At 46.3% G+C, this 20501-nt stretch overlaps 1 protein-coding gene across 1 annotated transcript in view; it reads right to left on the reverse strand.

Annotated features, from left to right (window-relative positions):
- Positions 1 to 19862, reverse strand: part of LOC117969221 (DCC-interacting protein 13-alpha-like) — a 36160-nt gene extending 16298 nt beyond the window's left edge. Inside the window, exons 1-8 of the mRNA XM_058999343.1 lie at positions 19645 to 19862; positions 12974 to 13072; positions 11526 to 11585; positions 7865 to 7936; positions 2845 to 2932; positions 2482 to 2523; positions 2155 to 2213; positions 356 to 502 (exon numbers count right to left, since the gene is read on the reverse strand). Coding sequence (XP_058855326.1) covers positions 356 to 502; positions 2155 to 2213; positions 2482 to 2523; positions 2845 to 2932; positions 7865 to 7936; positions 11526 to 11585; positions 12974 to 13072; positions 19645 to 19698 — 621 coding nt within the window. The 5' untranslated portion in view covers positions 19699 to 19862. The remainder of the gene's footprint in view (positions 1 to 355; positions 503 to 2154; positions 2214 to 2481; positions 2524 to 2844; positions 2933 to 7864; positions 7937 to 11525; positions 11586 to 12973; positions 13073 to 19644) is intronic.
- Between the last annotated feature and the right edge of the window lie 639 nt (positions 19863 to 20501).

A 20501-nucleotide genomic window follows, 5' to 3' on the forward strand; every position in this document is an offset into this window, starting at 1 on the left:
GTGTGGCAATGTTACTGTTAGAGAGGACTGGTTTGTCCGTTAAGAGATGGGAGGGTAGAAATGCCACAGAATTGCTTTAATTCAGACCCCCTATATTATGGGGAGAAAACAGTGGTATAGATTTATTTTATAAAGCCAACAAGAGGAAATCGACCAGTGAGCGAGAGAGAGAGAGAGAGAGAGAGAGAGAGAGAGAGAGAGAGAGAGAGAGAGAGAGAGCACTACTAACTAGGGAGAAAGTCTCAATTAATAGGAGTTAAGACAAGATTTAAGCTAATTATGAGATTTTAGGCAGTAACTGAAAATGTCTCCGTGGTCCAGCCCTGTTCCAGGGTCCTGCTCCCTCAGTACACACCTGTGCCTGGATGTACCCCAGCAGCGGCTCCAGTAGACTGATCTTCTTCTTGTACTGCAGGGTGTTGAGGGCGCTGAAGTAGTGCAACGTGGTCTGGTGCTGCTTCTTCCTGGCTGTGTACACATCCTCCATCACCTCCAGCCTCACCTGAACACACACACACACAGAGCGGGCAGGGTCACACCTACACATCACACCCTCCCTCCTCACCTGAACACACACACACAGAGCGGGCAGGATCACACCTGCACATCACACCCTCCCTCCTCACCTGAACACACACACACACAGAGCGGGCAGGGTCACACCTACACATCACACCCTCCCTCCTCACCTGAACACACACACACAGAGCGGGCAGGGTCACACCTACACATCACACCCTCCCTCCTCACCTGAACACACACACACAGAGCGGGCAGGGTCACACCTACACATCACACCCTCCCTCCTCACCTGAACACACACACACAGAGCGGGCAAGGTCACACCTGCACATCACACCCTCCCTCCTCACCTGAACACACACAGCACGGGCAGGGTCACACCTGCACATCACACCCTCCCTCCTCACCTGAACACACACACACAGCATGGGCAGGGTCACACCCTCCCTCCTCACCTGAACACACACACACATAGCGCAGGCAGGGTCACACCTACACATCAACCCTCCCACCTCACCTGAACACACACACACAGAGCGCGGGCAGGGTCACACCTACACATCACACCCTCCCTCCTCACCTGAACACACACACAGAGCAGGCAGGGTCACACACCCTCCTCACTTCCAGCCTCTCCTGAACACACAAGGTCACACACCTCAGGTGATCAGAGACTTGAGTTGAGGCTTAACACTCAGGACAGTCAAACCCTTGTTATTTCACGGCTTGATAATTCATGAATGCAATAAATTCACCATTAGGCCACGTTGACAGCAAAGTGTACATGTTCTATACTGTATCAGGACCAAACCCTAATCCACGGTTTTCAATATTTTTAAGTCTAAGACAGACAGCAAAACATCGAGGTAGAATTATAGTGTGACTGGGAATGTGGTGCCATTAAGAGGAGGCTGACATTAACAGCAGGGATATGAAGCAGGTTCATGAGATTTTCAAAGCTTGCCTTTCCTATTGCAATAACGCAAACATGTTGTTTTTAAACATAGTTCCACTGGCTACGTCAGACAAAGTGTCATTACAAATGATCATAGACAACCGAACTCAAGAATCACGAGTCAGCTACTAAACAAAGCAGAATCATCCTTCTGTGTGCAGACTTTAAAAACAGTACCCATCATAAACACGCAGAATCAGCCTTCTGTGTGCAGACTTTAAAAACAGTATCCATCATAAACACGCAGAATCATCCTTCTGTGTGCAGACTTTAAAAACAGTACCCATCATAAACACGCAGAATCAGCCTTCTGTGTGCAGACTTTAAAAACAGTACCTATCATAAACACGCAGAATCAGCCTTCTGTGTGCAGACTTTAAAAACAGTACCTATCATAAACATGCAGAATCAGCCTTCTGTGTGCAGACTTTAAAAACAGGATCCATCACAAAGCAGCAGGTTGTAAGATAAATCCCTGTGTGAACCTGTAAAGATGGCAGTGTTGCACAATGCAGACTCTCTATATCCACAGACACTGCTTCTGGTCCTCAGTAACTTACACAGCTACACAATGCCCAAGCCCAGGTTCAGCACAATTGGATAAGCAGCTCTCTAGACCGCTGTAATGTGTGAAGTATGTACTCGAGGCATTAGTGTTATAAAGACTTCATGCTGACCTTTTCAACGTCCCTTCGCTTCGACAGTCTGCTGTACCGGTTCATCGCCAAGTCATGATCTGAAAATAAAAAAAAGAATAACCTGAAAATCACTGTAGATTATTCACCTGTCTGTTTATCTGTTCACTGTGCCTATCACACACACACACTGCTGTGTGTTCGCTGTGCCTTTCACACACACACACTGCAGTGTGTTCACTGTGCCTTTCACACACACACACTGCAGTGTGTTCACTGTGCCTTTCACACACACACACTGCAGTGTGTTCACTGTGCCTATCACACACACACTGCTGTGCATACTCGCTGTTCATCAGAAATACTCACCGCTGCTCGCAATCTGGAACACTTCTTTCAGCGTCAGGATTTCTGCAAAGAGAAGCCGGTATTACTGAGCAGCATAGGCGCCTCTGTGTTTAAACCCTGGCCTTGGACCTCTCACTCTGTCTGGCTGCTCTGGAATTCACAGCTAAATCCATTCAGCTAAAAGTTATCTTTGACCACACCAGTGAATTTAAATAGATCTAAACATTCATTTCTAAATATATATATATTTTAGGAGTAACAAATATCTATCAAAGTACTTGAGTATTGTCAGTGCTGAAAAGTTCATTACACTCTAAATGAAGGGGGTTACCCTTGCAGTTCTGGATAGAAAACAAGCTCCAGCAGCAGCAGGAGCGGTCTCACCTTTTAAATCACGCTCCTTGAACTGAGTGATGGGAAACATCATGGCATCCGCCAACTGCGTGGACAGGATGGCATGACACGAGCTGATCTGCAGGACATGAGAGAATCTGAGCACCACAGACACCAACACACGGGACACAGACAAGACAGGACACAGGAGAGACAGAATCTGTGCACTATGGACATGCACGCACAGGAGAGAGACAAGACAGGACACAGGAGAGAGAGAATCTGAACACCATGGACACCAACACACAGGAGAGAGAGAATGTGAGCACCACGGACACCAACACACAGGACACAGACAAGACTGAACACACACACCTTTACCACAGAATACTGACAGACCACAGTCTGCTCAGAATCATTACTGCTAAATCTGTCTGGGTCGGGTGTTACCGCTTAATTAAAGCCATCAGTAAATTTGCCATGACCTAAGTGCACTTTGGGCTCATGTAAAATAGTGTGATGACCAACATGGATTCTTTTGTTTTGTTCTAAACGTTTTAAGTTAATAAAATAGAAGAAGATTTTGCTGCACAACATCAGTGGTCATGTCTTAAAGAATATAGAAGAGATTTTCAAGTGTGCGACCAGTCCCGACACCACAAATATCAACCATCGCTAAGAACCATTTCATGACCTTGTAGAGACATTACTTCATATACAAAGGCCCATATGCATAAAACTTACCACCTCCATTATCGTGCCAGTAATTGTGTTTAGCATGACAGTATTTCATCGGGTGATGCATAAACGCCATTTGCAGGTCTTCTTAACCTCTCGCTCGCGTCCACCACCTCTCAGTACAGGAGTCCCTTACTATACAGACACTGTGATGCCTTACATTCTGACACGTCCCCGATCATAATCAAGTTAGCGGGACGCTAGGAACTGCATTATCCAAAGAGACCCACTGAAAAAGACGACTGTTATACTGACTGGATGAAAATAAACCCAACAGCAGATACAAGTATAGCCTACTGAATCACTACAATGAAGATCATGAGTAATAGAGGGTATATAAACACACTCTACACTGACTTGAAACAAACTGACATCATTTATTTTAATGTCTGGAAATTACCGCCATCTTTTATGCATATGGGCCGAAGTGCCTTATATTGGTCAGCATTTTTTTCTTAAAAAGCTTTCATGTGCAGGAATGCCTTCATGATTATATGGATTTCTCATTCTTTCCAAATTTCTAAACAAATATTATTTTATTTTGAACTGGAAAACAAAAGTCTTTGGAGTAAAATAACCCTGGAACTGTCTATCAAATACCTGCTACAGAAAGGAGAGAAACGCTGGGACTGTCTATCAAATACCTGCTACAGAAAGGAGAGAAACGCTGGGACTGTCTATCAAATACCTGCTTGTGGCAAAGTGCCCCGCCCCTGTGTGCATTTGTGTGTTCTGTGTATGTATGTATGCGTGCGTATGTTAATGTTGGTGTATAGATTGGTACACGGGATATAAACGGGTCTGTGTTTCACGTATGTTTAAATTGTATATTTGTATTTAGGCACGGGATTGCACATCACGCACGTGCATTTAAAATATAATATGTGAACACGGGGTTTCACGTAATGAATTCACGTGCTGGGATTCAAGTGAGCAATTAGTTAGTAATTGAATCCCAGCACAACGGTATAAATAGATGCACGTTTAGTCACTCGTGGTTGGGTGTTCGGTGAGTGGAGAACGGGAGAGAGAGGAGTAACGTAAATATAAGTAAATAGTTAGAGTATCTGCTCACCGTGTTTGTTTGTCTGTGTAGTCCGTTTTGTATGTCTGTTTATTTTGGCACAAGTGCCGTGTCCTGTTTCGTGCTGTTTTGAAACCTTTTATTTGTTAATAAACGCTGAGTGCAGCCATTGCACTCAGCTCATCATCACCACCGTCTCTGTCTGTGTATTCCTTTCTGGTCTGACGCCACCCACTCTGGCCGTCTTTGTGACACGTGGTGTCTTCGTGGGATAGCCGCGCCTCCAAGCGTCAGACCAGGAGGGGTCTGGGAAAAAAAATAAATATATATATATATAAAGGATTACAAATATTGTTTTGGGAAAAAAAAAAAAAAAAGTCAATGGCAGAAGACGCCATCAAACTGCGGGGCTGGTTCCTAGAGAATGCTGGGCTGGAGGCCCAGTCTCTGCCCATAGTCGTCCGGGCCCTGTGGATGATGGACAGTGAGAGATGGGAGGCATATCAGGAGGAACACACCCCAAACACCTTGGAGGAAGGTGTGGAGTTTGTCCTCAGCTACCTGGAGGCAACCATAAACGGAACAGCAGCCCAGGTAGCAGGACCACCAGCAGAGGAGTACCTGCTGTCCCCATCTCCACCAGCAGAGGGTGAGTACCTGCTGTCCCCATCTCCACCAGCAGAGGGTGAATGCCTGCTGGTTTTGCCTCCACAGCCCAAGCGGGAGGAGCCTGAGCGTCCACAGCCCAAGCGGGAGGAGCCTGAGCGTCCACAGCCCAAGCGGGAGGAGCCCGAACGTCCTACGCCTGAGTGGGAGGAGCCCGAACGTCCTACGCCTGAGTGGGAGGAGCCCGAACGTCCTACGCCTGAGTGGGAGGAGCCCGAACGTCCTACGCCTGAGTGGGGGGAGCCCGAACGTCCTACGCCTGAGTGGGGGGAGCCCGAACGTCCTACGCCTGAGTGGGGGGAGCCCGAACGTCCAGGGAGGAGTCGGTGCGTCCACAGCCCAAGAGGGAGGAGTCGGTGCGTCCACAGCCCAAAAGGGAGGAGTCGGTGCGTCCACAGCCCAAAAGGGAGGAGTCGGTGCGTCCACAGCCCAAAAGGGAGGAGTCGGAGCTTCCACAGCCCAAAAGGGAGGAGTCGATGCGTCCACAGCCCAAAAGGGAGGAGTCGGTGCGTCCACAGCCCAAAAGGGAGGAGTCGGTGCGTCCACAGCCCAAAAGGGAGGAGTCGGTGCGTCCAGAGCCCAAAAAGAGGGAAGTCGGGGCTTCCACAGCCGTAGGACCCAAGCTGCCAGCAGAGGGAGAATGCCTGCTGGTCCCACCTCCACCAGCAGAGGGTGAATACCTGCTGGTGCCGTCCCAAGAGCCAGAGGGGGAGGAGTTACAGGCTCAACCCCCTGAAAATTTTTGGGGGGGAGAAGGGCAGGATGCTGGTGTCCCCCAGCAGCCTCTAGCTATGCTGCTGAAGGCAGCACGGCGCGCACATGCCCAGCCGCCACAGCAGAGGGAGCCAGCACCGCCACAGCCTCCCTCTGAGTGGCCAGCATCAGCCCCATCGCCTCTACCTCCGCCACCTCCACCAGCAGAGGGTGAATACCTGCTGGTTCCACCTCCACCGCAGTGGGAGGACTGCTTGCCCCTCCCACCTCCACCAGCAGAGGGTGAATGCCTGCTGGTTCCACCTCCACCGCAGTGGGAGGACTGCTGGCCCCTCCCACCTCCACCAGCAGAGGGTGAATACCTGCTGGTTCCACCACCGCCAGGAGCAGAGGAGCTGGAGCTGCCTCTGCCTCCACCACCGCCAGGAGCAGAGGAGCTGGAGCTGCCTCTGCCTCCACCATCGCCAGGAGCAGAGGAGCTGGAGCTGCCTCTGCCTCTGCCACCGCCCGGAGCAGAGGAGCAGGAGCTGCCTCTGCTGCCCGTACCTCCGCAGGGAGTACGGTGGCCGGAGCCCAAGAAAGGGGAGCTGCCGGCCACGAAGAAGGGGGAGGAGGTCTGGAGACCACTTTCCCCAGCAGCAGTTTCGCTGCAGGAGTTCTTGTGGCCGGAGCCCCACAGGAGGGAGCTGCCGGCTACGAAGAAGGGGGAGGTCGGGGGACCACCTGCCCCCGCAGCTTTTTCGCTGCAGGACGGGACCAGCATGCTGTCAGCCGTGCCACTACCGGCAGGGGAGCTGACAGCATTTCCAGCCATGGGCCCACTGAAGCCTCCCTTCCCAGCCCGAGACTTTGGCCTGGACTGCTGGGTATTTAAGGGGGGAGGTGGCCGTTGAGGCCATGTGTGCTGCGCACAACGGGGGGTATATGTGGCAAAGTGCCCCGCCCCTGTGTGCATTTGTGTGTTCTGTGTATGTATGTATGCGTGCGTATGTTAATGTTGGTGTATAGATTGGTACACGGGATATAAACGGGTCTGTGTTTCACGTATGTTTAAATTGTATATTTGTATTTAGGCACGGGATTGCACATCACGCACGTGCATTTAAAATATAATATGTGAACACGGGGTTTCACGTAATGAATTCACGTGCTGGGATTCAAGTGAGTAATTAGTTAGTAATTGAATCCCAGCACAAACAGTATAAATAGATGCACGTTTAGTCACTCGTGGTTGGGTGTTCGGTGAGTGGAGAACGGGAGAGAGAGGAGTAACGTAAATATAAGTAAATAGTTAGAGTATCTGCTCACCGTGTTTGTTTGTCTGTGTAGTCCGTTTTGTATGTCTGTTTATTTTGGCACAAGTGCCGTGTCCTGTTTCGTGCTGTTTTGAAACCTTTTATTTGTTAATAAACGCTGAGTGCAGCCATTGCACTCAGCTCATCATCACCACCATCTCTGTCTGTGTATTCCTTTCTGGTCTGACGCCACCCACTCTGGCCGTCTTTGTGACACTGCTACAGAAAGGAGAGAAACGCTGGGACTGTCTATCAAATACCTGCTACAGAAAGGAGAGAAACGCTGGGACTGTCTATCAAATACCTGCTACAGAAAGGAGAGAAACGCTGGGACTGTCTATCAAATACCTGCTACAGAAAGGAGAGAAACGCTGGGACTGTATCAAATACCTGCTACAGAAAGGAGAGAAACGCTGGGACTGTCTATCAAATACCTGCTACAGAAAGGAGAGAAACGCTGGGACTGTCTATCAAATACCTGCTACAGAAAGGAGAGAAACGCTCTTCTGTGCAGTACAATGTCTACTTATATATTTCACACTTCTTAATTGCTATTGCACTCAGTGATGGTACTAGAGGTATTGGGTCTGCCTTTGTTTAGATCATCACTGGACCCCGCGTTGTGTTTTATTACCTCATCGATCATTTTGGAAAACTGCTGCAGAGTGGCGCTCATAACCTCATCATCGCCACCTAGAGGGAAGCGCTGCAAAAAAACACAATGAAAAACAAAGTATTAACCCTTCAGTGCCCTGCATGGAAAACAACAAGACACATCACAGACACACAGCAGCTAAAACAAAGATAATACATCTTAGTCATTTCTGTTTGCACAAAGAGAGGTACCCAATCCAACTCCCTTCAACCACAGCATAACATACACCCCCGCCCTGAGCTATCAGTATCTTAAGAAAGAAAGTTGATCACCATACTTTTATAAAAGCGTTCCATAGTAAAAGCATAGCAAAGTGTAATAAAGCACAGTGAAAGCATTGTACAGCATAGGTAAGTACTGTACAGTCCTGAGAGGTATAATTAGGGCTTCTAGTTTTCGTTTTTTATTTTCCATCTCTCTCCCTCCCTTTAAACCTTAATTAATAGTTGTTAAGCCTTAACTGAATACCAGATTGTTTAAATGAGTGACGCACTACTGGAAACTAACGCAGTGGACATTAATAAGCTGAATTCAACAGATTGAAATGCAGGTTCAAATAGAATCAGGGGAGATCAATGCACGTTGTTTGTTAACTCAATTAAGAAAACAAATCGGCTCAAAATATGTTTAAAGGGACATCACACGATCCCCACTGGCAAAGCCATTCTCTATGTATGCAGAAATACAGTTTGACTCACTGCACATATCCAGAGCCCCCTCCACTACATCCCTATGAGAGGAGACTCAGCCCCACCCCCTTGCACTGGCTTGTCACTATCACCACTACATCCCTATGAGAGGAGACTCATCCCACCCCCTTTGCACTTGCTTGTCACTATCACCACTACATCCCTATGAGAGGAGACTCATCCCACCCCCTTTGCACTGGCTTGTCACTATCACCACTACATCCCTATGAGAGGAGACTCCGCCCCACCCCCTTTGCACTGCACTTTCAAGCACAGCATCCCTGTAACATTAACAATGCCAGACTCATTTTAAATTCACAGTCCTCTACATTCGTCTCAATAACAGATTCCTCGAGCGGCTATCACAGCATATGGGCCAAGTCTTCCTGCTGCTGGTGATGGCAAACTGAGGGACGCTCCATCCCTCCCGCCTTGAACCGATTGTGCTTCACGCACAAGACAACAAACAGACAGCATCTGTGGATGACTGTGAAAATGTGAAAGGGAAACTGTGAGGGGTCACCCCTGCCCCTGGGTGTATTTGGGTTGTTTTGTACAGTTTGATTGATTTATAGTGTATATTGGTATGTGGGCACAGGGATGTCACAAGTACTTCACGTGCAGACTGTGCTGGGGCCAGACTGAATGATTAGCAATCAAGTCCCGGCACAGCTGCTTAAAAGGAGCATGAATTTCTCACTCGGTTGGGTTGGTGTGTTCAGAGACAGAATGAGAAACGCGAGTCGTGAGATAAAAATAATAAAACAGAAAACAGAAAAGCCGTGCTGGCTTTACAAGAGCAGCTTGAGGTACAGTCCAGGGTGCCAAAGAGAATCAAATGCTTTCTTGAAATCAGTAAAGCAGGTGAATATCTTGCTTTGCTGGTGTTGTGTTTGTTGATCAGTGTGTTTAGAGCAGGGGTCGTATGTCCGTGGTGAGAGTTATCAGTTCTGTGGCTGTGATTATGGAACACACACACGCATGTCCGTGGCGAGGGTTATCAGTGTCCGTGACAGCGATTATAGAACACACACACGCATGTCCGTGGTGAGAGTTATCAGTGTCCGTGGCTGTGATTATGGAACACACACACGCATGTCCGTGGCGAGGGTTATCAGTGTCCGTGACAGCGATTATGGAACACACACACGCATGTCCGTGGTGAGAGTTATCAGTGTCCGTGGCTGTGATTATGGAACACACACACGCATGTCCGTGGCGAGGGTTATCAGTGTCCGTGACAGCGATTATAGAACACACACACGCATGTCCGTGGTGAGTTATCAGTGTCCGTGGCTGTGATTATGGAACACACACACGCATGTCCGTGGCGAGGGTTATCAGTGTCCGTGGCAGCGATTATGGAACACACACACGCATGTCCGTGGTGAGAGTTATCAGTGTCCGTGGCTGTGATTATGGAACACACACACGCATGTCCGTGGCAAGGGTTATCAGTGTCCGTGGCAGCGATTATGGAACACACACACGCATGTCCGTGGCGAAGGTTATCAGTGTCCGTGACAGCGATTATGGAACACACACACGCATGTCCGTGGTGAGAGTTATCAGTGTCCGTGGCTATGATTATGGAACACACACGCATATCCATCACCTCTCGATATGGTGCTGACCTCTGGTTTACGGTAAAGATGTGCTCAGCAGTGCCGTGTTTTACAAGGAATCCTATTTGGCTCTTATTTATAACTAGGGCTTCTGATTTTCGATTTTAATAACACGCTGGTAAGATGCTACCACACAGTTGTTATTTCTCCTATTAATACACACCACTCCTGTTCTCGTTCTGTTTGTCTTCCTCCACATTGTTTCCCTCTCCCAACTCCTACCACACCCAACCAGTTTGAGAACAAAGGACTCTTTTTACACACAGTTCACTCTCCATGCAATTCATCAATCTACAAGTATCACAATAATACCATTACCTCATTGTATTTTATACAGCCTTTCTCCATTAAGCCAACTGATGACACCTGGGGGCCAGCGCACTGCTCCTACTGCACTGCTGCTACCGCACTGCAAGCACACTGCTCCTATCGCACTGCTGTTACCGCACTGCCAGCACACTGCTCCTATCGCACTGCTGCTACCGCACTGCCAGCACACTGCTGCTACCGCACTGCCAGCGCACTGCTCCTATTGCATTGCTGCTACCGCACTGCCAGCGCACTGCTCCTATCACACTGCCAGTGCACTGCTGCTACTGCACTGCCAGTGCACTGCTCCTACCGCACTGCTGCTACCGCACTGCCAGCGCACTGCTCCTATCGCACTGCAAGCGCACTGCTGCTACCGCATTTACCTTTTATAAGGGACCAGGGCTTCAGACACTCTCAGGCTCACACATTTCCCTTCTGTGACTGCACTATATATATATATATATATATATATATATATATATATATATATATATATATAATGGTTTATGTGTGGGTTTATGTAATGGTTTATGTGTGGGTTTATGTAAAGGTTTATGTATGGGTTTTGTGTGGGTTTATATATGGGGCTGCATTTGCACCTCTATCCACCTTCCACTGCCGAAGGGGTCATTTCATTTCCAGAGCTGTCGTTTGTATTTCAATAGCTGAGTTTGGTTAGCTTGAGCTCAAGTCCTCATTGTATGTACTGTTTAATCTGTGTGTGTGTACACTCTGGTACGAGTCAGGGTTCTGACTGTGTTCTTGAATGAGCTCTAATGTATACTACTATACTTCCAATGAAGCTGTGGGGTTTTAGTACCTTCTCCACAATGTTATCGTGGCACAGTCAATGGGCCAATAGCAACACTTTGGTACAGTGATATATCGTGGATACCGGAATATCACCCAACACTACTAACTACAGAGAAAGCAGGAGTTAACACATTGTTTAACTCTGTAGTGATGTAGGGCTGAAACAGGAGACTGGTGGAGATCAAGAACAGAGGGACTCACCTGATTGTCGTATTCCTTCAGAAGCCTGGAGGTCAGGTGTGTGGCTGCACTCAGCTCGTTCTGCAACAAAGAAGCCGTGTTAGCACTGAAGGAAGGAGCATGGCAGAGACATGCTGTTCAAACCCCTGGCACTAGAGCTACCATCATCTTGAAAGAGAGATCCTGTGACCTGCAGAACTACAGCTACCAGCATCTTGAAAGAGAGATCCTGTGACCTGCAGAACTAGAGCTACCAGCATCTTGAGAGATCCTGTGACCTGCAGAACTACAGCTACCAGCATCTTGAAAGAGAGATCCTGTGACCTGCAGAACTACAGCTACCAGCATCTTGAAAGAGAGATCCTGTGACCTGCAGAACTACAGCTACCAGCATCTTGAAAGAGAGATCCTGTGACCTGCAGAACTACAGCTACCAGCATCTTGAAAGAGAGATCCTGTACCTGCAGAACTACAGCTACCAGCATCTTGAGAGATCCTGTGACCTGCAGAACTACAGCTACCAGCATCTTGAAAGAGAGATCCTGTGACCTGCAGAACTACAGCTACCAGCATCTTGAAAGAGAGATCCTGTGACCTGCAGAACTAGAGCTACCAGCATCTTGAAAGAGAGATCCTGTGACCTGCAGAACTAGAGCTACCAGCATCTTGAAAGAGAGATCCTGTGACCTGCAGAACTAGAGCTACCAGCATCTTGAAAGAGAGATCCTGTGACCTGCAGAACTAGAGCTACCAGCATCTTGAAAAAGAGATCCTGTGACTGACATTTCAATGGCCACTTTTTCATTGTTGCATCTCCACATCAATATGTTGCAATAAGCACCACCCTAATGGGGGAACGCTGCAAAAGCAGCAACTTTTATTTGTAGTTTTGTTTCTGTGTTTTATTTTTCTTTCACCTTTTGTTTGTATTATTATTTGACGTGCCTGTGTGTGTGTGTGCTTTTATTTTCTGCTCCTCTTTTACCATTGATGGTATTTGAGTGAGCCAGCAGCGCAGTGCCACCTTGTGGCAGAATTAATAAAGTACACCCTGCGGGGTGCTCAAACCTTTACCCACTGTGTTGTGTCCAGTGAATTTCACCACCCTCTCACTCACGTTTAAACATTAGACCTTATTACTGCAACATGTATGGGTGTATAAGATGTATATGGCCTGTGAAGCACTGAATATGAAATGTATTTGCCTACACTGGATGTGGAATGGAAACAGTAATTACAATTCAGGGCATGGTGTAAATAGTGTATATATATGTGTTTTTATTTGTTTGCCAGGGACGAGATGAATTCCATCCCTGCTGAATACTCGTGTGGAATGTGGCTGGGTCTCAATAATCAATCAAGACCCAGCCACATGATATAAAAAGAGGAGGAATCTTTTGTTTGGTGGTGGGAGTTCAGGAGTTTTGGGAGTATATGTACCAGGGATGAGAGCAGGGCAGGAGTCTCACCTGTGCATCGTAGATCCTCTGCATGGCCTGGTACAGCTGCTGGGAATAGCTAGAAATAGCAGCCGCATCCTCTTCAAACACCCCCAGCAAGGACCGCGTCTGGAGAGACACAGAAGAACAAGAGAGATAAACTTGCCAACTGCTTTTCAAACACATTAAGCTCGCCAGCTGCTTTTCAAACACAATCCACTTGTGTTGCAACAAAATGTGTTGTAGTTTTTATAACCAAAGGTGAAGGGCGATTGCAAGGCCACAGCCAGGCAGCATGTACAGTTACCAGATGAATGTATAATATGTGAATAATCAGCACACACACATTCCTCTCAATATTAAGAGCTCAGTCACACTTCATGCAATGCGGGTGGAATCCAAAGCATCCAGTGACAGAAGTATGTGAGTCAAAACTCATTCTTCAAGTACACTGTATCTCACTGAGATCACATACAAATGGCATTTTCAAGATCCAGCCATCCTTATACTGCTGGCCATAAAACACATACAAATACAGACGTGCTCAAATTTGTTGGTACCCCTCCACAAAAAATGAAGAATGCACAATTTTCTCTGAAATAACTTGAAACTGACAAAAGTAATTGGCATCCACCATTGTTTATTCCATATTTAATAGAAATCAGACTTTGCTTTTGATTTTTTATTCCACATAATATTGTAAATAATAAAACAAATGAAAATGGCATGGACAAAAATGATGGGACCGCTAACCTAATATTTTGTTGCACAACCTTTAGAGGCAATCACTGCAATCAAACGTTTTCTGTAGTTCTCAGTGAGACTTCTGCACCTGTTAACAGGTAGTTTGGCCCACTCTTCCTGAGCAAACTGCTCCAGCTGTCTCAGGTTTGATGGGTGCCTTCTCCAGACTGCAAGTTTCAGCTCTTTCCATAGATGTTCGATAGGATTCAGATCAGGACTCATAGAAGGCCACTTCAGAATAGTCCAATGTTTTGTTCTTATCCATTCTTGGGTGCTTTTAGCTGTGTGTTTTGGGTCATTATCCTGTTGGAGGACCCATGACCTGCGACTGAGACAGAGCTTTCTGACATTGGGCAGTACGTTTCGCTCCAGAATGCCTTGATAGTCTTGAGATTTCATTGTGCTCTGCACAGATTCAAGGCAGCAAAGCAGCCCCAAAACATAACCGAGCCTCCTCCATGTTTCACTGTAGGTATGGTGTTCTTTTCTTTGCAAGCTTCATTTTTTCGTCTGTGAACATAGAGCTGATGAGACTTGCCAAAAAGCTCCAGTTTTGACTCATCTGTCCAAAGGACATTCTCCCAGAAGGATTGTGGCTTGTCAATATGCATTTTAGCAAATTCCAGTCTGGCTTTTTTATGTTTTTCTTTCAAAAGTGGAGTCCTCCTGGGTCTTCTTCCATGGAGCCCACTTTCACTCAAAAAGCGACGGATGGTGCGATCAGAAACTGACGTACCTTCACCTTGGAGTTAGCTTGTATCTCTTTGGCAGTTATCCTTGGTTCTTTTTCTACCATTCACACTATCCTTCTGTTCAATCTGGGGTTGATTTTCCTCTTGTGGCCGCGCCCAGGGAGGTTGGCTACAGTTCCATGGACCTTAAACTTCTTAATAATATTTGCAACTGTTGTCACAGGAACATCAAGCTGCTTGGAGATGGTCTTGTAGCCTTTACCTTTACCATGCTTGTCTATTATTTGCTTTCTGATCTCCTCAGACAACTCCCTCCTTTGCTTTCTCTGGTCCATGTTCAGTGTGGTGCACACAATGATACCAAACAGCACAGTGACTACTTTTCTCCATTTAAATAGGCTGAATGACTGATTTCAAGATTGGAGACATGTGCGATACTAATTAAAGAAACTAATTAGTTTGAAATATCACTATGATCCAATTATTTATTATCTTTTCTACGGGGTACCAACAAATGTGTCCAAGCCATTTTAGAATATATTTGTAGAATAAGCAATAATTCATCTCTTTTCACAGCTTCTTTGCTTTATTCTATGACATACCAAAGGCATGCAAGTATACATGATAAAATAGCTTTTAATTTCATCACTTTTCAGGAGGAATGAAGCATTATTTCAATGAGCTGTAAGGGTACCAACAAATTTGAGCACGTCTGTATATGATTTTTATTTCATCAATAAAGTAATTTATAAAACAAGGACATGTCAGAAGTCAGATGAATGAATCTTGTTTTAAATACCATTATACACAGCTGTAACAATTACTATATTCACACAATTATTGTTTTCAGATTCAGCTTTTATTGGGGAGCGCTCCTAAATCGCTTGTTTAGAAAGGTACAGGGTATTACTGCTTGTGACAGGGCCTCTGTCTGCCGTGTGGGTGTGTGCATTCACTGCTGAAAGAGGCAGGAGATCGAGACGGAGGTAGAAGTTGATTTATTTACGTCAACACACTGAACCGCTCACGTGACACGACCAGCAATTGTACAACACAGTGTACGAAACCTTTGGTGGGATCTACAATCTCTGAACTAATCTTCTCTGTTCAATAATAAACAAACTCCCGCTACTCGCTCGGCTGTCGGCAGCTTCGACTTGCTTACTCACTCTTCAGTATCTACCTGGTTCTGGTACTCTCTGACTCTCTCACTCTCTCTTACACACACACACACTGCTGACAAGCTTGATCATGGTGGATAAACGGTTAGGGCAGATACGTGACGGGCAGTTACACGACGGATTACTGTATACTAAACACATCGAGGTGTCTGCACTTTCCACCCCTGGAAGACAGGACAGCTTTACTGTAATGCAAACAGACGTGGATGAACTTGGCAGAGAAGTGCCATATCATATCTATCCCAGCACAGCCTACATCGAAACATACCCTGGACCAGCAGAGCGACGTGAAAGTGTGGAAGCATTCACTGCCAGACTCAACTGAGAGTGCAAGGAGATAAATATAGAAAACACTTTAGAGCTAGCAAATTCTTCACAGCACTGTAGAGGAGGGGAGGAAAGGATCGCTTTCTCTGGTACAGGGATGCTTCAGTTTACTGCTGAGAAGAGACTCATTTTACTGTGCCCTCCTCCCCACACTGAGGTCTATAAACCAGTGCAGGGATGCAGAAAGACTGGGGTGGGGTAGCTCTTGCCTTTTTACCCCACTCAGACATTACTGCCACTTTTACCCTTCTTTACTAAACAGCTCGGTGTCTGATGTTTTGTCTGTTACAATTGCAGAAATACAAACTAGAAAAACACCCTTCTCTGCACCAGTACCTGGTGTACGACTGGAGCTCCTAACAGACATTAACAAGTCAGACATGCATGTGAGCCAGAGAGCCAGAGAGAGCTCCCACCTTCGCTTCTTGCACTAAGGAGCTGATCACACACAGTTACAGCTTAATAAAGCTGATGCATACACTTTATATTCTCATTATCTAATGAAAACAAACTGGAGATTAAACACTCTCAGAGCAGCGAAGGGTTCCTCGGGAGGAAAGGCATTTCATTACATTTTGGAAATAACCAAAACAAATTACAAACTATGTTTCAAAGTGTTGTCAAGTTCTAGAAGTTCTGAAAATCCATTGTCTTGACTTGTTAGCACTAGCAGTACTGACACTGCCCAGCTCCCCTTTACAGTAATTGCAGGGCCATTCTGTGACAAATCACCCAACAGGTTATACCCGACCGTCTCTTGGTTCTTGGGGTTGTTTCCTGGAAACAAGCTCAAATTTACATTGTTAGACTGATCAGGTCAAGGGGTCAAAAGTTACAGAGAGGTCAAAATGTGGTTGATGGGACCCCCCCTTAATGTTAACCAACCTTTTACCTAAAAAACAGGTTGTGCTGCAGACTTTTGGGAGGTGTCATTTTATTGGAAATCGCACAGCAAATACATTTGAAAGAAAACAAAAAGGAAGTTACACCTTAAAGTTTTTTACCTTTGACCTTGGGGTGAAACCCAAAAAATAAAAATCTCAAATCTCTGTGCAAAATTCCAGGAAGGTAAGAATTGTGGTTTGCTTTGAAAAAATCTAAACCTAACCTTCCCCCTCCCATTTCTAAGAAACCCGAATAATCTTCAGGTAACAAACATTTACTTTGAATCAGATGACATGAGTTCATGAAGAATGATTTGATTCTGAAACTTGTAGCCTCTTGAGGAAGATGACGTGAGACTAGAGCATATAACACTGTACAGAATGTTGCCATGGGGTACCCAGCATGTGCCCTGCTTCTCTGGCCAGCGATACTGCTGTGAGTCCCACCAGTCTGCATGCATTGCATATAAAAGTCTTCAAATTCCTCACAGACATTTTCAATCAGACCCATCCAACATGTATAAACAAAGATGACAGAAACAAAACTTCCTCTCTGGTATAAAACTGCATCTTCTTCCTTAGCTTTGGATTCATCAGAGCCATCCCAGGAGATGCTTACAGTTTCAGATTCACTTCTGGAGAGGGAAGAGACTTGAAGCCGAGTCTGGGAAATGGGGATGAATCTATGCAGGCGTTTAATGCCCTTTATGGTTAATGCATACTTGAACCCATGTTTTATGTTCAGCATTGGCCAAGTCTTTCCCGGATACAAAGATGAAGGTCATGCTGTCGAAGGCAGTGTTGCAGAATGAATCCATGTCTTCAGGGGTGACAATCTGGCCATCAGTGTGACGCTGCAAGCTTGTTTTTGCAGTATTATTATTTGTTTATTTAGCAGACGCCTTTATCCAAGGCGACTTAGAGACTAGGGTGTGTGAACTATGCATCAGCTGCAGAGTCACTTACAATTACGTCTCACCCGAAAGACGGAGCACAAGGAGGTGAAGTGACTTGCTCAGGGTCACACAATGAGTCAGTGGCTGAGGTGGGATTTGAACCGGGGACCTCCTGGTTACAAGCCTGTTTCTTTAACCACTGGACCACACAGCCTCCAGTCTTTCGCTTGACTTCCCCCCAATACCATCACAAGGGCCTTTGCCATGTGAAGTTGCAAAAGAAAATCCATTGTGCATCCAGGTTATAATGGCAGATATTAATGAAACTGAAGCGGGTTTTGTACTGGGCAGCACAACCGTCGCTGGAGTAATGAATCTTCCTCAGGTGGGAGGTGTTTCCTTCACTTGGGGGAGTTTGGATTGAAAGAATTCCTGGCACCTATTATACTCACATCAATGGGAAGTTCTCACATTCTGAACTGAGTGCAAAACCTTGATCTCAGTGTGCAGCTTTCATTATCAAACAGGACAGCTGAAACTAGACTAGATTCAAGAAAACTCTGTTTGGAAGCCAGGCTTTTATACTGGCTTGTACTTCCAGGGTCATTTCACCGGCTTCTTTTCTGTCAATAACCAATCACTGCTTCCCCTATTGACTCGCATGTAACTTTCAGCCAGCAACATGCTTTTAACCAGAAGCCACTGCTGCGGTGAAATGACCCAGGCAGTACAGTACAAGAATACGGGTTAGAAACTGAGAGTTTCCTTCATCCTAGTGTGGCAGCACATATCATCTTTTAATCCACGTGTGCTATAACATGTGTTTCTTTTGAAACTCCACATCTGAGATGCATGGAGCTAATGGAAGTGCTTGATGGCTGATTTATGGAAGGATTGTGTTAGCTGCAATCATTGTGAAGAGGAGTGCTGCTCATCTTGTTATTAATCACCTTGGTTTCTTTACATTGAGTTTCAACCACCGCTTCACTTCCTGAGCTGTAGGTCAGCCTCACTCCCCCAGTGATTCTGCAGTGCACTTTGCTATTCCTATCCTTCCTTCTTACAGGACACGAGTCAAAACAGCATTCCAGTGAAGATGGCATTATAGCAAGGGGAATACAACTCCATGAAGTTACACAAGCTAGCAGCAGTGACACCAGTGTGTTCTGCACAGTGCGCAGCGTGTCAAAGGGTAAATCAGTTATTTCCTGAATTGTAAACTGGTTGGGAGTATCTTGCTGCAGTAGTGAGTGAGTTTAATTACATGGCTACTAAACTTGAGTGTCACCGAAGCAACAGTAATCAGTGTGTTCTTGGATATGGAAGCACCTACCAACCAATCACATGCTGTCTCTCAGCTCTGCTGTATTGCCTAATCCAGGGATGGAAATAAGACTCCAATTGCATAGCAGTGTGATCCACTCCTGGTTTTACTATGAGTTTAATAAGATACACTTGAGCTTGTTACATATACACCGTGGCTAATCAAACTCATATTAAAACCTGGAATGAGTGAAACTGCTGTGCAATAGGAGTCTTATTCCCATCCCTGTGATCAGTGCTCGGATAACTTCCATCACTGTCGAGGAGGTGTTAGATCTCAATGGACCAAATACATTATTACATTACAAATAAAAGCCGTAAATAATCATAACGGAGATACGAGCAACAGCGCGTTTGCACAAGTGTGTGCTGCATAGCGCAGGTCTTTCCGTGCCTCTGTCCAGTCTGCTCACCAGAGAGCAGAGCGCTGTGCTGAGAGGCATGCAGTTGACACGTCTCGGTATACAGCGTGCTGGGCAGCTGCAGTGCACGCTACATTGCAAACACTCACCGATGCCCGGTAGTGTTTATGACATGTACAGAGAAGGATATCGGCGCGGGGAGTTCTTTATTGAGCAGCGTCGTTTATATACTGGAATGTGCTGGCCCGCTCCCTTCAACACAGTGTGCAAAACAAAACAAAATAGGCGTTACCTGTGGACTGTCCTCGAGGGCATCTTCGATGGGTAGTTTATCAATCCCGGGCATGGCGTATTTGTGCTATTTAGCAAAATGAATATATGAATATACCGATAATGACAACAACACCAGCTTTCCTTAACTCCGTCCGAGTGCCACAAATCCATACAGCATCCAAAACACCCTACCCCAGCTCACCCAGCCCCGGAAATACCGCCTTCGCCTGCTAATTGGAAGAAACTAAATGTTGATGTCATATTCTATATCCTTGATTGGATCTATCTAGCGCCAGTCGTCACGTTCCCTGGTTTTGAGCAAAGGAATGGTTTGAAACGGGTGCCATTGTGCCTCTAACAGAGAGCTTCGCCTTAGTGAGCTAATGGAGGATAGGAGCCGTAATGGCGGAGACGGGGGTACAGTTTCATAGCCTCTCCTGTGGGGCAAAGCTGGATTTGTGCTTTCTGAAAGGGAGGGGGAGGGGTCATCTGCATAAAAACACACTGATACACAGTGTTGACAACTTAGCGATTTTGTCGCTAGATCCAGCGACTTTTGGGTTTCCCTAGTGACAAATCTAGCGACTTCACAGGGATTGTCGGAGAAAGAAGTCGCCAAATTGTATCATCACAGCATAAATCACACGCAGCTCAATACACCACGCTTCTCTCGTCCTGAAGTAATGAAGTAGTACAGTGTTGGCGTTCTTCAAGTGGTGCAGATTCCCACAGATCTGCACACAATCGCAGAGATACGCGTTCTCCGAGGGCTGCTGCGTGACGTCACTGAACTCCACCCGCAGAAATCTGTGCAGATCCTGCACAGCCCGGCGCAGCTTTGAAAAGCCGCTGCGGAGCTGGTTGCGGCTGTGAACC

This window comes from Acipenser ruthenus, chromosome 25 (genome assembly GCF_902713425.1).
Source record: "Acipenser ruthenus chromosome 25, fAciRut3.2 maternal haplotype, whole genome shotgun sequence".
Taxonomy (NCBI): domain Eukaryota; kingdom Metazoa; phylum Chordata; class Actinopteri; order Acipenseriformes; family Acipenseridae; genus Acipenser; species Acipenser ruthenus.